The sequence below is a fragment of the Pseudophryne corroboree genome, chromosome 10 (assembly GCF_028390025.1).
Source record: "Pseudophryne corroboree isolate aPseCor3 chromosome 10, aPseCor3.hap2, whole genome shotgun sequence".
Taxonomy (NCBI): Eukaryota; Metazoa; Chordata; class Amphibia; order Anura; family Myobatrachidae; genus Pseudophryne; species Pseudophryne corroboree.
The window spans coordinates 160,570,394-160,588,215 of NC_086453.1; the positions used below are offsets into that span (position 1 = coordinate 160,570,394).

The following is a 17,822-nucleotide window of genomic DNA, read 5'->3' on the forward strand; positions in this document are numbered from 1 at the left end:
CGCAAACTTGCTGGGTTCACAGAGTAGCAAAAGAATCCCAGCAGGTTAAACGACTGACTCCAGTCTTACTGCTAGGTCTGGATTGGCAGAGTGTAATACCAAATCCCAAGGCCTATTTGCAGTAAGCAACAAACAAATACAAAGTTTACACAGTACTAGCTAGCTTTCAGGAACTGACTAACCAACAAAGATTCAGCAGCATCTGCCTAACCTGAGAAGAGGGTTTATATAGCAGGTGCTGTCCACGCCCCACTCAGACCTCACAGACTGTGAGCACAAAAACCAGCACCGGATCCCCTGCCGTGCACAGAGCCTGTAACCACTGCACAGCAAAAGACCCGAACCGGAGTATCAGCTACGCTCAGGTTACTCCGCTAGCACTTGTCTCCCAGTTGCCATGACGACGTGGCAGCACAGAGCAGGAGACCCTAACAGTACCCCCCCTCTGACGAGGGGTCAAAGAACCCCTACCACCGGGTTTATCGGGGAACTGCGAGAAGAAAGAGCGTAACAGTCTGGGGGCATGAAGATCACAACTGCGCACCCACGACCGGTCCTCCGGGCCATACCCCTTCCAGTGCACCAAAAATGACAGCCGACCCCGAACCATCTTGGAGTCAAGAATCCTTTCAACAACAAACTCCCTCTGGCCACGTATCAGAAGAGGGGAAGGTCTTCCACCGGAAGAAGGATTACTAATCGCCCGTTTTAAAAGGGAACAATGAAATGTTTTATTGATACCCAAAGAACGGAGTAGATCTAACTGAAATGCCACCGGATTGATAACCCTAGTGATCTTATAAGGACCGATGAACCGGGGGCCTAACTTATGAGATGGCTGTCTCAACTTCAAATTCTTGGTAGACAACCAGACGAAGTCTCCTAATTTGAAGCTGCAGGGTCTTTTCCGCTTATCAAAAACCCTTTTGGTCCCTAATGACACAGACACAAGGGCTTTCTTCACTTTCCTCCAAATACCTCTAAGGACCGAAACCATAGAGGAACCACCAGGCGTGGAGTCCAGGGGGTCAAAAGAATTGGCCTTAGGATGATGCCCATACACACAAAGGAAGGGAGAGATCCCTGTAGCAGAGTGAGCCGCGTTGTTATAGGCAAACTCCGCCATGGACAGATGAGCAACCCAGTCAGTCTGACACTTGGAGACATAACACCTGAGGAACTGCTCCAAGGACTGGTTCACCCTTTCAGTCTGCCCATTAGACTGCGGATGGTAGCCTGACGACAAGCTGACAGAAATCTGGAGATCGGAACAAAATGCCCTCCAGAATTTGGCCACAAACTGGGATCCGCGGTCAGAGACCACATCAAGTGGCAACCCGTGGAGGCGCACAACATGCAGCATAAATAATTCAGACAGGCGTCTTGCCGATGGAGGCCCAACCAATGGAACGAAGTGCGACATCTTCGAAAACCTGTCAGCGACAACCCAGATGGCTGTCATCCCCGAGGATTTGGGCAAGTCCACCACAAAATCCATTGAAATGTGGGTCCATGGCTTAGATGGAATAGAGAGTGGATGTAATGGGCCAACAGGAACCCCTCTAGGAGTCTTATTTCGGGCACAGATGTCACATGCCCAAACCCACTGATCCACATCCCTAGCCACCGAGGGCCACCACACCGCCCTAGATAGCAACTCCCGAGTTCTGGCAATACCCGGGTGACCTGCCGACTTCTTGGCATGGAATTCCAGGAACACTCACTGTCTTAACCTAGGAGGCACAAACAAAAGACCTACCGGAAGGTCTGGAGGAGCCTGCTCCTGTGCTCTATGGACTAATGACAAGAGGTCCTGGGTAATGCCCACTTTAATACATGATGGGGACACAATGGGCAATGGCTCCTCGGTGGTCTCCTGGATTGGAGCAAAACTCTGCGAGAGTGCATCAGCCTTGATGTTTTTTGACCAAGGGCGATATGTTATCAAAAAATTAAAGCGAGCAAAAAACAAAGCCCATCGTGCCTGCCTGGCATTGAGGCGCTTCGCTGACTCTAAATATGCCAAATTCTTATGGTCGGTGAGAATTGAGACCACAAACTTAGCCCCCTCAAGCCACTCCTCGAGTGCATCCTTAATAGCCAACAATTCCCGGTTACCCACGTCATAATTCATCTCGGCAGGCGAAAATTTACGGGAAAAGTAAGCACAGGGATGAAGGCGATTATCAGACACCCCCATCTGAGAGAGCACTGCCCCAATACCCATCTCAGAGGCATCCACCTCCACCACAAAAGGACACTCTGGATCTGGGTGTCGCAGCACCTTGGCCGAGACAAATGCCCTTTTGAGACTGGCAAAAGCCGCTTTGGCCTCACAAGACCAGTGAGCAACATCCGCCCCTTTCTTAGTGAGTGCCACCAAGGGCGCCACTATAGACGAAAATCCAGCGATAAATCGTCTATAAAAATTCGCAAAGCCCAGAAAACGCTGAAGCGCCTTCAAACTAGTGGGCTGCACCCAATCCAGGACTGCCTGTACCTTGGAACCCTCCATTTGGAAACCTTCTGGGGAGATAATATATCCTAGAAATGCGATTTGCTGAACTTCAAATTCGCACTTCTCCAGCTTCGCCCCAAGCCGGTGGTCTCTGAGTTTCTGGAGGACTAAGCGTACATGCTTCCGATGTTCCTCCAGGGAATGGGAGAAGATTAGGATGTCATCTAAGTATACAACTAAGAATCTATCCAAATATTCCCTGAGCACATCGTTCATGAAGTCCTGGAAGACTGCCGGGGCATTACAGAGCCCAAAAGGCATCACCAAATATTCATAATGCCCTGAGTGGGTATTAAAGGCAGTCTTCCATTCATCCCCCTCTCTTATTCGGATTAGATTGTACGCACCGCGTAGGTCAATCTTAGAAAAAATGGTGGCAGTACGAAGCTGGTCAAACAAGACCGAAATGAGAGGCAGTGGGTATGAGTTTTTAATCGTGATACGGTTCAATTCCCTGAAGTCGATGCAGGGTCGCAACGAACCGTCCTTTTTACCCACGAAGAAGAACCCCGACCCAACTGGAGACTGTGAAGGTCTGATAAATCCCTTAGCCAAGTTCTCCTGAATGTACTCTGCCATAGCCTGAGTCTCAGGACGTGACAGGGAGTACAACCTGCTCTTGGGAAGCTTAGCATTCGGCAACAAATCAATGGCACAGTCATAGGGGCGATGGGGAGGTAGTACCTCTGCAACTCTTTTGGAGAACACGTCCGCAAAATCTGCATAACATCCTGGCAATCCTGGCAAACTTAGCTGCGAAAGCCTGACTGGAAGGCTCAAGCAACTCCTGAAACAATCAGTACCCCAACTAAGAATCTCCCCAGAGACCCAGTCAAATTGAGGATTGTGGGCCCTTAACCAGGGTAACCCCAACACCAATGGGGCAAAAGTACAGACAGTTACATAAAAGGACAATTTTTCAGAGTGTGTGGCTCCAATAAACAAAGAAATCAGGCTAGTGCAAGAGGTAATTTTACCCTGGGATAATGGTTCCCCGTTTAACCCACAAATCTCAATTTCCGATGCCAAGGGTACTAAGGGAACAGAGTGTTTCAGGGCGAATTGGCGGTCCATAAAAACCCCGTCGGCCCCACTGTCCACAAAGGCCTCAGTCTTGACAGTTTGACCGAGGATCTTCAAGGTCACCGGAATGATAAAAGTCTTCTTGGGAAAATCTGACTTCTGGCCTGACAGGATATTTCCCATCACCCTCAGGCCCTGAAGTTTTCCGGCTTTTCTGGGCATGATACTACCACATGACCTTTATTCCCACAGTACAAACATAACCCCTGCTGTCTCCTCCGCGTCTTCTCACGCGAGGAGAGGCGGGTAGCCCCAATCTGCATAGGCTCCTCGGAAAATTCCTCAGAGTCTGAGGTTCCCTTGGGAAAGAAGGAAACCTCGGTCTCCCTTTCAAGCCTGCGCTCTCTCAGCCGTCTATCCACCCGAATGGATAACTGCATGAGCTGATCCAAGCTATCAGGCAAGGGATATTGTACCAGTTGGTCTTTTAACTGGTTAGAAAGACCTCTTCGGTACTGGTGTCTCAGGGCTGGGTCATTACACTGGGTATCATGGGCCAACCTCCGAAACTCCGTACAATAAACCTCAACTGGCCTACGCCCTTGCTTAAGGATCGAAATCTGAGCCTCGGCTGAGGCCGTCTTGTCAGGGTCATCATACAACATGCCCAGTGCCGTAAAAAAAGCATCAACACTTTTAAGCGACGGACAGTCAGGCTGCAACCCATATGCCCAGACCTGTGGGTCTCCTTGTAGCAAGGAAATCACTATGCCCACCCGCTGAATCTCCGACCCAGAAGACTGAGGCCTAAGTTGGAAATATAGCTTGCAGCTCTCCTTGAAACAAAAGAACTGCGAGCGATCTCCAGAAAAACGATCCGGGAGATTTACTTTCGGCTCCTTAACCCCTGAAAGTACTGCTGCTGCGGGAGCTCCGGCAGCGGCCTGCGAGGTGTGCATTTTAATGGACAAATCATTAAATTGTCGAGTCAGGACCTGCACCTGATCGACCACCTGTTGCAAAGTATTTTGAGGGGTATGCTCCATATTCCCACAAAATTTCAACAGGAGTATTTGGCTGCTGAATATGTTATGCACACCAGTGCCAGCAGGAATGTACTGGTGTCTGAGCGGAGAGGGATGCAAAACAAATGAACTCACAGACAGACTGGGGAATATGACATTACATACACAGAAGGTGATAGGGTAACAAAATAAACACAAAGTGAACAGAGAAGCCCAAAGGCTAAGAAACTGGGTGTCTCCCTAGTATTAGGAATGCTCAGATGGAAAGAAGCGAGATGTTGTGATTTAATACGTAGAGAACCCGAAATGCTGTTGCTAAGGGCAACAGCAAAACCCTAAAGGGTTACCAACGGGTGTGGCAGTAAACTCCTTGGTCAGAGATGGAATAATAGACACAAGGAGAGTCTCCAAAATCCTAGTCCTCACTTGCAGTGCACTGGTTCAGTTTACTGCCACTAAACTGACACCTGAACACCTTGCACAGTGAGAAAGGATTTTGGCAGGCAAGTCTGAGAATACAGCCGCAAACTTGCTAGGTTCACAGAGTAGCAAAAGAACCCCAGCAGGTTAAATGACTGACTCCAGTCTTACTGCTAGGTCTGGATTGGCAGAGTGTAATACCAAATCCCAAGGCCTATTTGCAGTAAGCAACAAACAAATACAAAGTTTACACAGTACTAGCTAGCTTTCAGGAACTGACTAACCAACAAAGATTCAGCAGCATCTGCCTAACCTGAGAAGAGGGTTTATATAGCAGGTGCTGTCCACGCCCCACTCAGACCTCACAGACTGTGAGCACAAAAACCAGCACCGGATCCCCTGCCGTGCACAGAGCCTGTAACCACTGCACAGCAAAAGACCCGAACCGGAGTATCAGCTACGCTCAGGTTACTCCGCTAGCACTTGTCTCCCGGTTGCCATGACGACGTGGCAGCACAGAGCAGGAGACCCTAACAGTTGCCTTGCATATTGGCGTGCTATCTTGTAGATAGCAGTGCTGATAATGAGTGCCACTGTCATTTACCACACTTTCCCACAGACCAGTTTGATCCCAAGGGGCATTGCTTGTACAGATCACACACTAGGGACACTATAAGAGCTACTTCTGTATGGTGTAACGTGAATAAGGGGTACTTATGTGTGGTGTAACGCGAACTGGGCAGGCGCCAAATTACTGCCTTGCCCAGGGTGATGGAAATACTAGTTTCGGCCCTGCTGTGGAGCTGTCACTACAGCAGCGGCAGCCCAGGAGCCAGGGGGACCTGGCGTTACTGATGTGGACCTGTCACTACAGCAGCGGCAGCCCCGGAGCCAGCGGGACCCGGCGTTACTGAAGTGAAGATGTCACTACAGCAGTGGCAGCCCCGGAGCCAATGGGAAACCCAGAGATGGAGAGCGTGCAGTGGCGACCTCTCCCTCCTCCTCATCTTCCCTCCTATGCAGCAGCATCACTGCCGGTGATTCACCGGCACCTACACTCTCCCTTGACCTTGGGCCCAGGACCACCCAGGTCAGAAAGGTGTGGTGGGGGCAGTTGGACTGGGTGGGAAGTGACTAGGCAGCTCACCCCCAGAACACTTGGGCTGCAGGGACAGGGAGGTGCAATATATATATATATATATATATATATATAAAAAGAAGCAAAGTGGCCGGCACTCCCCTTGCTGGTGCAGCATCTGCTTCGGTGCCCTCCATGAGATGTAGACATCCAATCATAAAGAAGAAGATCTGGCGGCACTCAGGAGACTTTATCAACCAATGTAGATTTTTATTGGAACAACATCCAATGTTGTTCCAATAAAAATCTACATTGGTTGATAAAGTCTCCTGAGTGCCGCCAGATCTTCTTCTTTATATATATATATATATATATATATATATATATATATATATATATCTCAGTGCCTCCCCAGCCAATTACCTCACCGCACGCCACTGGTATACACTGTATATACATTTTAAGATAGGAAGTTACAAATTACATATTCACATTGCATCTATGGGCTGGATTCAAATGCCCCCCCCCCCCCCTTTCCTCCCTCAATCGTGCCCATCAGCAGCTATTCTAATGTTGCTGCCAATGGGTGCGACACATTTATTTCAGCTCGCTACCCCCAGGGGTAACAAGCTGAAATGTGCGCAAAGAGACCCATTTGGGCACCCAAACGGTGTCTTTTCACGATCGCGCCCATTACTTTATTCAGGTTTAGGTGCTTTGTGCACCTAAACACGAGTGTAATGTGCGCTATAATTGGGGGCATTTGAATTTCCCTTATATGTGTGTGTGTGATATACACACACACATACTGTATTTCTTTATATAATGGACACCTCAGTTTCCATCCATTCATGTTCTGCCCCCTACTCTGTCAGACCCCTTCCCCTCTACTTTTCTGACCCCAAACGCCACTCATTCTTGTTGAGTGCTGGTGGGCCCATTCAGAATTTTGCTATGGGGCCCACAAAGGTCTAGTTACACCCCTGGGCAGGGTTATAGAGGAGGCAGTGCAAGGCATCCTGGGAACAGTCAAAGCTTTAGCCTGTTGGTGCCTTGGATCAAGATCCAACTCTACACCCCGATGTTAGTGTAGTGCCTTTTGGGGTTAAGGTTTTTCAGAAAGTTACAGGTTTTTTTAATTTAGAAAAATATGCCCCATTTTAAAGATAGGGCATTTAAATGTGTTGCACCTGTGCAGTACATAGCAGCCTGCAGGGCATGTACAGTGGCTTCATTTGGGTGCACATACATTGCCGGCTCCTGGTCGCAAACTGAAATTATTGTGTGTAAGTGGAATTAGCGGTGTTTATGTCATACAGGGGGGTGGGGGAGTTTTGTGGTTGGTGGGGGGCACGCTGTGTGATTATTAGCCTGCATCTATACATACATGCTCTGACACCTGGACATACACTGATGTACCCACACCTAACATCTATACATACACATGCTGACACCTGGACGTCTACAGACGTACCCACATTAGCATCCATACATACACGCGCTGACACCTGGACATACACCAACATTCCCACACCTGCATCTATACATATACATGCTGAAACCTGGACATACACCGACGTACAAGCACCTGCATCTATACATACACGCAGTGGCGTAAGTTCGTCCCAGTCGCCCGGAGGCATGATAAATGTTGGTGCCCCCCTACATATACACACACATACCATATGTTACTATCCGGCACTAAGGTTGAACAGTAGCAGCGTGCTCAGGTACCTTTCCCAATAGTAATATAGATACACATACAAAGGGGACGCACTCCAAGTCAGTCATTACAATAAAATAGACACCAGCATACCTTTATAGTACACCTACACAAAGCAGTTTAACACCTGGAGGTGGGCGGAAACGGGGCGTCAACGCAAACGCAGCGGCCCAAAACACGGTGGGTAGCTGTCTGCCTTTGCAGGCTGCATAGGCAGAGGACTACTCAAACCATGCAAAAGCACCACCGCTGTGTGATGCTTTCGCATGTCTGCGTGCGGGGAAGGGCCGGAGGGGGGGTGGCAGGACCCGGCATGCGGGGTAGACTTGCCCTGTGCTTGGCGTCCTTCCGCATGTCAGAGAAAATGATCGCAGATGTGTGTTTTTTCGCACATCTACTATCAGGTCTGAATTACCCCCTTGATTACATATTGCCAACGTAATGAGCAACTGTATTGGCCATCAATAACAAAATAAAAATAAAAACTAATTGCAGCCAATACTTACTAATAAAAATGGATGCTGCCAATGTAATTGCTATTAATTGCCCATGAAGGCATGTATGCAATAGTGATCCTTTTTACCATGCCCCCTGCCCCCCCCCCCCCCCCCCTCCCCCTCCCTCCCCTCTGTGTCCTCTTACCTTCCTGGATGGGACTTTTCCTGCTGCACTTGCAGACAGTGTTCAGCAAGGCACAGTACACCTTCCACCTGCCCCCATACTATCCAATCAGATCGTCTTCCATCTTCAGATCCTCATCTCCCAGCACACTGTCTGAAGCAGATGAAGGGGGAAGTTAACCCTGCAGTGCCAGGCCCAGCTACAGCAGCCCTTTAATTACTGTGTGTGTATGCAGAACATGCGGGGGTCTGGTGTGTTACATAAATAAATCAGGTGCACTGACACAATCCCTAGGGCTGATGACTCCCACCACATACAGTATCAGTTCCTGTGCTCCCACCCTGGGCCCTGGCTATAGGAATGGCAGTAAACAAACAGTTAACAGCAGAAGCTGCAGGAGGGGGAGTTGAATAGGCAGTGGGCTGCACACAACACGGATCGACTGTGGCCTCGCAGATCAGATGTCAGTGAGTGTGCAGATGTCCCGAGACAGTGAATTACCTTATGCTGGTGATTAAGCAGCTTCACCTCTGACCACCCTGGCAGCTCTGTCCGGCCCCTACACAGGAAATGGCAGTGGAAACAGGTGTGCCTGTCACATCGTTTCCACTAACACACAGCTCGAGCCCAGCAGCCGCACACACTGCTCCCGGCTAACGGCACCCGGAAGTGGCAGCAGGACGGAGCAGGTAATAGGTTCTGTGTTGTGTTCCAGCTGCTGGAACGCAAACCCGAAAGCGTGGAGGCCAGCAGCAAGCTGCAGGGACTCGCATGGTGTCCTGCTGGACCAATCCGCCGGCCCCCTCCGTCTGCAAGAATGATTTACACGAAAAAAAAAAAGTAGCAGCGGGAGACAGTGGAGAAGCGCCCCCTTGAGGCCAGGAGCCCGGCGGCAGCCGACTCCACTGCCTCCCACAGTTCCGCCCCTGCATACACGCACTGACAAATGGACATACACCGACGTACCCACACTTGCATCTATACATACATGCACTGACATCTGGACATACAAGCACCTGCATCTATACATACACGCGCTGACACCTGGACCTACATTGACATTCCCACACCTGCATCTATACATACACATTCTGACACCTGGACATACACAGACGTACCCACACCTGCATCTATACATACACGCGTTGACACCTGGACGTACACTGACATACACACACCTACATCTAGACATGCATGGATGCAAATGTGGGTACGTCTGTATACGTCCAGGTGTTAGCATGTGTATGTATAGATGTTAGGTGTGGGTACATCAGTGTATGTCCAGGTGTCAGCGCGTGTATGTATAGATGCACATGTGGGTAAGCCGGTGTACGTCCAGGTGTCAGCATGTGTAGGTATAGATGCAGGTGTGGGTACGTTGGTGTACGTTTAGGGGTCAGCGTGTTTATGTATAGATGTTGGTGTGTGTATGTCAGTGTACGTACAGATATAGATGTATGTATGTATGTATATGTATAGAGGAAGGTGTGATACATACATATAACACATACATGATAGATACATACATATATCACATACACGATAGATAGATAGATAGATAGAACACATACATACAAGATAGATACATACATACATACATACATACATAATAGATAGATATATACACACACACACGATAGATAGATAGATAGATAGATAGATAGATAGATACATACAGTATATATATCACAAACATATATGATTCATACATATATCACACACACATACATTATACATACATGAGACAGACCTGGGACGGTGATGAGGACCGGGCCCCCTACTGATGTTGCGTTGAGGAAGGCAGTGTTCCAGGGTGGAGGCCAGTCGGGGAGAGTGCCGCGCAGCCTGGGAGAAATACTGCTGAGGAGCTAAATCTGGAAGAGCCCCAGGGAGGGAGAGCGCCACATGCCCCATCCTGCGCGGCACACTCTGCAGGCCTGCACATGGGGAGGGAGGTCTCTGGCCACACATACTCACCCTGCTGCTGAAGCCCCGCTGCTGTCCCCATCAGCGCTCTCCAGCGGGGCCGGGATGTGTATGGACGGCACCCCAGCCCTGCTGCTTGTGCGGTCAGAGTGTGGTCTATAATAGGCTTTGAGGCAGCAGTGGGAGCAGAAATGAATGGGCGGACACGACGGTATACTGCCGCCGCGTCCGCCCATTCATTCCCGCTTCTGCCTTAGAGCCTATTATAGACCACACTCAGACTACACAAGCAGCGGAAGCTAAGCAGTGTTGGGCCTGGTTATTTCTTAGATAGGAGACCACCTGGGAATACTAGGTGCTGTAGGTGTTTTTATACTACCAATACCGTTCTCTTGATGCATTCCATTTTTAAACGTACTCATTTATGTACCAGTAGTTAGTAGTAGAAGAGCTCTAACAGTAATCACCAGCTCATGTACGGTGGGTGGGATGCTATATATATAAATATAAAATAGTCCAGTCAGCAGCACTCCTCTCTCAACAAAAGAACATATTTGAAAATAGCTAGTGCCCTCCAATAACAAAAGCTATGCAGATGTCATTAGATACCATTACCCATTTGGCGGCAGTCATAGCCTCATGATGAAAAATAGACCACACAGCATCTTTAAATCTTAAAGATGCTGTGAGTACAGCTGAATGGGTAATTGTGTGTGTGTGTGTGTGTGTGTGTGTGTGTGTGTGTGTGTGTGTGTGTGTGTGTGTGTGTGTGTGTGTATAAATCCATCATTATTCAGACAGGCTGTAGCATGTGGGCGCCTGTAACCCTATAAAAGTGATGGATTGGATGACTATTACAATACCCACTGTTGCTGTCTGAAAAATTATGGATTTATAGATTGCTCTGCTGAGACATGGTTTTTTATGAATTGTGCTGGCTACCCGTGCATCATAACCGTTAGGTTTTGGAGAGCATGGACTATATGTTGTATTATTAATAAGCACTGGCACCCACATTATGGATCAGAGAAGGCGTGTGTGGTTCTATCAAGCTATCTTTATATATATATATATATATATATATATATATATATTTATGGCTTGGTGCATGGATTGGCACTCCCTCTCCATCTCACAATTGGCTCTTGTAGTACGGCAACAAAAAAAAACACAGCGGCACTCAGAGATTTAAAGAATATAGATAAGAAGTAGACACAAAATAAGACTCCACAGAGCAGTTTTCTGGTGTCTTTATCAATTGTTGCATTTAAAAAAGTCAAGCAATTTGGGAACACATTGTTGCGAAAATGTAACCCTATTTGCAAAATAGTACTAAATAAGTTTGTCAATGTAAGACGTTTGCAAAGGCACATCCAAAACACACTGAAAAATGCAACTGAATCTATTTTGGGAGGATAGACTAGCAAAAGTGCACCGGTCCTGCAGGTACTGAAAGCTCTTCTTCCATCTCCCTTTTTTAAAAAGCCATTTAATATATGGCCCCCAGATAGGTGACATATCAGATTTTGGCTTTCAAAAGCAGCAAATATAATACCACTACTATTGCCATCAAAGATGAACATTGATTGTTTTCAGATCTTAACTACACTTGATTTTAACCAAAAAGCCTAAACCTTAGCCATAGGCCAAAATGCGGTGGAGGAAAGCACAGTCCACCAAAAAATTAGCTGCCACAATCAGGGAGAATGCACCACCATACGTGCTCTTCTATCTAGATTTTGCAATCCTACTCTTGTCCCCTCCAGCTGTTCCATATAGATTTGATGTCTGCAATGGAGCATAACCCACTGACAAGCAGGCACACTCCTGCATGAGTTTTCTCTCTCGCTGGCTGGATGATGCACAATCATTTGCATGTGCTCCACCTCCAACACACCATCCACCCAAACACCCAGTCACCAGAGCCACCCACAAGCCAACTGGCTCCGTGATTTAATTTACACAGTGCAGTCAACCAGGCAGCATGTCCTTCTCAATGGAAGGATCTCTGGTTCCATGGATCCTTCCGCATGGGAATACTGCGGAAAAAAAAAGAAATTAAACTGGCAGCTACTGTAGATAGCATTCGATGTACCTGTGGCTTGGCTATAGCACATGGGTCTTCAACCTGTGGCCCTCCAGCCCTGACACAGTTATGCTATTAAGGTATGATAAAACTGAGGCAGGGCATGCTGGGAAGTGTAGTTCCACAGCAGCTGGAGGGCCGCAGGTTGAAGACCCATGCTCTAGCATGCCTGTTCTATGATGCGTGTTGTGTGATGTCACAATCAGCTTGGAATGGGGTGACTAGCATGCATTTGCATGCTGACTGCCACTTGAGGGAGACACACATCAGGAGATGCAGCATATCTGAGGTCTTCCCTGCCTTCCCAGCAAATGCACTCCACCTGCCACCGGTCTGGACACAAAACAATAACCACAAAAAGAAGTTACCCATGGCAACCAATCAGCTGCTCTGTATACTTCTAAAGTATGCAAATTAGAAATGTTACATCATTGCTGATTGGTTGCCTTGGGCAACTTATCCACTGCCTTGCTTCTCCACTTGTATCCCTGCTTAGTACATGTACCCCACAGTTAGTTCGCAAGAACATTCAAATTCAGACCTGAGTCCTGGGTAGGCCTCGCATCATGGCAGGCCCCCAGTATTTAAAAATGCCTTGATTAGAGGTAGGGAATTAAATGTAGATAAGAAGTAGTCAAAATAAGACTCCACAGAGTTTAAACATGGAATGTATCAAGAAAACGGTGTTGGTAGTATAAAAACACCTACAGCATCTGGTATTCCCAAGCGGTTACCATCCATGTATTAACCAAGCCCAATACTGCTTTGCTTCCTAGATCAGATGAGATTGGGCATATCCAGTGTGGTGTGGCTGTAGATGAACTTGGTAGTTCCTGTTAGAGCTCTTCTACTTCTAACTACTGGTTACATAAATGAATAAGTTTAAACATGGAATGTATCAAGAAAACGGTACTGGTGGTATAAAAACACATACAGCACCTGGTATTCCTTGGTGGTTTCCCATCCAAGAACTAACCAGGCCCAACACTGCTTAGCTTCCAACATCAGATGAGATAGAATTTATCCAGTGTGATGCCACCGTAGATGATTTCTGCTCTTTCTGTTAGAGTTATTCTACTTCTAACTAATGGTACATAAATTAAAAAGTTTCAAAATGGAATGCATAAAGAGAACGGTGTTGGTAGTATAAAACTACCTACAGCATCTGGTATTCACAGGTGGTCTCACATGCAAGAACTAACCAGGCCCAACACTGCTCAGCTTCTAACATCAGATTAGATTGGGCATATCCAGTGTGGTGTGGCTGTAGATGAGCTGGTGATTTCTGTTAGAGTGCTTCTAACTACTGGTACATAAATGAATACGTTTAAAAATGGAATGTATTAAGAAAACAGTGTTGGTAGCATAAAAAAGTAAAAGCTGTCCTATTCGAGTGCATTTTTCTCCCAAACTAGAGAGACTAGAAAGATAATTTAAAGTATTCTGTTAGGCCTTAATCTACAAAGCATTGCCCTGAGTTTACCACTGTGTATGTCATTGCAGAGGCAAGATATTGGAAAGGAAAAGATGTCCTGTTCAAGTACATTTTTCTTTCAAGGAAAAGCTGTCCTGTTCAACTGTATTACTGTTTAAGCACCCAAAAGCATCAGGTTTACACATGAAAGAGGTTAAATCCAACTAAAATACCATCCACAACACTTAAAGTATTGTTTTGGTTCTGGAACAGGACACTTGAAAGGATTTGCCCTTATACCTTAACCCTCGATGTGATGGCCTCTTAGACGTCTGGAGTGTAAACTTTAACCACAAGGTACATGCACAACACAAGCAGTAAAAATTCACACTGTTTATTATGAAGTTAACAAAAGTATATATGACAATGCATATGGGTGTAACTGACATGTCGTTACACTCCCATTGGTTCGTTAATAGTTACCAGGCAGAACAGAAAAAGGCGGATGTCCATATATGGGTTTTCTACAAGTTTCTCAAACATTTAACAAAGTTTTTGTAACACAGTATATTTGGGTAGAAAGAACGAGTTTCATCTGGTATGGAACTGACCTTGGATGCCAGACCCACACAGGCCTGGTATCTGTATGAGAGACAAAGGCACCTAGCACAGGGCAGCACGCATCCATGCAAACACATAAGAGTTCATATAGCATGTTTTAACCCTTCACTAGGGAAATAGAAATATTCACTTTTACACTGTAACTATTATAAGGAAATTGATCATATAAAAAGTAATATTTACAAAGACAGAAGAGGTAACCCTTCAATCCCCTCTTAGAATCATGATTATTATATGACATGATTCTTGAGTGAGGCTCCTTTCTTGTTCCTCCAGTTCTTGAGATATTGGACATAATCGTCGGGTCCCTTACTATCAGAGGAGGTGACAGGACTGGTGGTTATATCATAGTACATCAGGGCCTTATCAATGCCTTTGGAGGTAAGTTTCTTTCCACAGGGGATTACACAATAAACTATAATGCCTACAAGAATTAAAGTTACAAGTATGAATATGCTTATTTGCACAATACCCTGGTGGGAAGGTTTTTAAATTTCTCCCTGTGGTGGTGTTAGATGTATAACAAGTGTAGTTTCCAGGATATATAGTTATGGTGCTTCCTGGGTTGGGATTTTTTGACAATATGGGATATTCCCTTTTCCACATTTCGCACTGACTGTCATTTGTTTTGGTGTCATTAAAAAGGCTGAAAAAAAAACAATTTTCCTGTTCTAGGGGTATATTAAGGGGCACTGTACCTAGGTGGGGCCTAGATTTGCCACAGACATAACAGTTGCTTTTATTGTGTTTGTTAGCACTATACTTCATCCATTCCAACCAAAAATTAATGTCAGGGAAACCAGTTTCAATAGCTAGGGTGTCTTCAAAGGTAGGGTTAGTAATAGCCACCATATCTTTAGAAGTGGCAATATGGGGCTTTAAAGGTTTGTTTTGGGTTTTTATACATGTCCCACAAATAAAACATTTGCCTTGCACTATAGTACCCTGCTTGCCACCATATACCAAGTACATAAGTCTCATTGTCGCTTCTGCTAGGGTTCACTATGTTTAGTCTAAACCTGTATGAATTTGGGCCTTCATCCATCTTATGAATGGATAGTCTAGAAAGTAGGGGTACTCCATATTTGCTCCATCTATTTTTTTTGCAAATGATGGGCCATATTTCCAATCTACTCCTGTATTCCACCCCACATATTCCCAGGAATTACAATTAGATCCATAATATCTAATGTCATAGTACCATTCGTCAGTAACACAAATATATACTGTCTCAGACATTCCTGATTTCCTTCTTTGTTGTATATAACATAAAATAGTCAAGGATATATGTGGCTACGTGTGTGTTAGAGGAATTATACCACAAGGTGGGGATCCCATTAGTGTGTGTAATATCAACCTCACATATTGTGTGGTGAGTGAGGGCCAGTAGGGCTATCAAGGTAGTCCCCAGGATAAAGATAGGGGACAGGTTCCTCATCTTCTTCTGTTCTTCTTTCTTCGCTAGGTGGGAGGTCAGGGCTGTCTGCCCCGGTTCGTACCTCACTGGAATCACTTGCTTCCCTCTCTAGGTCTGGTCTAGGAACCTTTTTTACTCGGGATGCATGGATCCAGGCAGGACTTTCCTCTGTCAGGACTGCTGTTCGGGTAACTGCTACGACCTCTGTCTCTGGACCATAGGTGAAGTCTCCTGGGCTCTTGTTCCTGGGGAGCACCTTCACCACGACTCTGTCTCTGACTTTAAAGGGGTGTGTAGGTTCCTGTGGATTCAAAGGGTTTTTACAAACAACCTCATGTTCAATTTCATTCAGTTTTGTTATCAGGGACCTGACATACTCTTCTCTGATGAGTTCTAGATCTCCTTCCTGTATTACTAGTGGTTTCTTAGCCCAGGGTGTAGGAAAAGGGTCTGCCCATTAGTATTTCAAATGGGGAGTAACCTAGAGTCTTTTGTGGGGTATTCAAGATGCTGGTGTTTAGCTTTATTAGGGTTGTTCCTGAGGCAAGTGATGCATCTGCTAACATACTGGTCCACAAGTGATTTGGCATTAGTAACATAAAAATCATTGGTTAGTAGGAGGAGTGTTGTGGCTTCACCACGGTGACCAACACCACGGCACTGGGCAACGAGCAAAGGGGCACTGGACTGGGGTATACAGGGTTTCCCCTCTTTGCAGATTAATCCTGATTTAGGATTTTTTTCTGCAGAATTGGGTAAGTCCAGTCGGAGAGATCAGCATTAGTCGCAGCAGCTTGAAGTTGAGTGAGCAGATGGACGTTGTCAAGGGAGGGACATGCTCTAGTGAGTGCAACGAGTTCTGCAGCTTGCGCGGACTGATAAGGTATTGGTAGGGTTTCCAACACAGTATCAGGGAGGGTGACAATGGCATAGCCAGCCTGGTATGTATTGTCATTGGGCCTACTACATGAGCCGTCAACAAAAACTACGTCTGCGCCTGGTATGGGAACGGGAGACATGTCAAGTCTGGGAGAAGTTTCAGCTTCAATGGAAGCAGCACAGTCATGTAGGTCGGGTGGTTCATCCTCGGGACCTTTCAAGCCTAAAAGGGCATTGAGAATGGGTGCAGGGCCAGAAGAACTAGCAGTGTACTTAATGGTAAGGGTAGGGTTACTCAAAAGGAGTACTTCATATCCACTAAGGCGTTGTGCTGACATGTACTGTGTGTGTAAGCCTTTAAGTATTGCCAGGACATCATGTGTGGTGTGGAGTACTGTGATGTGGCCTAAAGTGAGGGTAGTGGCCATTTCTGCAACCATTGCACAGGCTGCCAAAGCCCTGAGGCAGGCAGGCATACCTTGCACAGACACTGGCATGACTTTGGAAAAAAAATGCACGGGGCGCAACTTCCCTCCATGAAACTGTGTGAGCACCCCCGCCATGGTTTTACAATTGTCCCTTGCATATAGATGGAAAGGTAGTACATAATTGGGGAGGCCAAGTGCCGGACTTTTCATCAACATACATTTTAAACTTTCATATGCAGTTAACATTTCTTGTGACCATTGTACAGTTTTAGGTTTGTCCTTCAGTGTGGCTTGTCTCAAAATGTTATCATAATAAGAGCAATCAGATATCCACTGTCTGCAGTAATTTACCATACCCAGGAAGGACAGTAGTTCCTTCTGGGTAGTTGGGGTGACCAGGCCCAATACAGACTGTATGCGCTGTGGACTGACTTTCCTCTCTCCCTGAGTGAGCACAAAACCTAAGTAATCAACATGCTTTTTACACCATTGCATTTTTATTTTGGACACCTTGTGTCCACATTCACAAAGCCAGTTTAGTAATGAAACACCATCCTCTCGGCAGGCCTCCTCAGTTTTACTACAGAGCAGCAGATCATCTGCATACTGTAGCAGGACTGAACCATGGTGAGGTTGCCAGGGC

General features: G+C 46.4%; 2 protein-coding genes across 9 annotated transcripts in view; one reads left to right on the forward strand and one right to left on the reverse strand.

Annotated features, from left to right (window-relative positions):
* The window catches only part of LOC134966285 (myb-related transcription factor, partner of profilin-like), a 57,621-nt gene extending 48,618 nt beyond the window's left edge, over positions 1–9,003 (reverse strand). For 2 of the 4 annotated variants that reach the window (XR_010188613.1, XM_063942900.1), the window contains exons 1-2: positions 8,910–8,984; positions 8,430–8,561 (exon numbers count right to left, since the gene is read on the reverse strand). The gene's annotated coding sequence lies outside the window, so the exon portion shown is untranslated. Of the gene's footprint in view, positions 1–8,429; positions 8,869–8,909 lie in introns of those variants that run through there. The other 2 variants (XR_010188615.1, XR_010188614.1) reach the window with 2 other exon arrangements.
* A 6-nt stretch (positions 9,004–9,009) lies between these two features.
* The window catches only part of LOC134966287 (uncharacterized), a 34,307-nt gene continuing 25,494 nt past the window's right edge, over positions 9,010–17,822 (forward strand). For 2 of the 5 annotated variants that reach the window (XR_010188616.1, XR_010188617.1), the window contains exon 1: positions 14,203–14,836. Coding sequence is in view for 2 of the 5 variants with exons in the window: in XM_063942901.1 (XP_063798971.1) it covers positions 14,825–14,836 (12 nt within the window). In the remaining 3 variants the exon portion in view is untranslated. The other 3 variants (XM_063942901.1, XM_063942902.1, XR_010188618.1) reach the window with 3 other exon arrangements.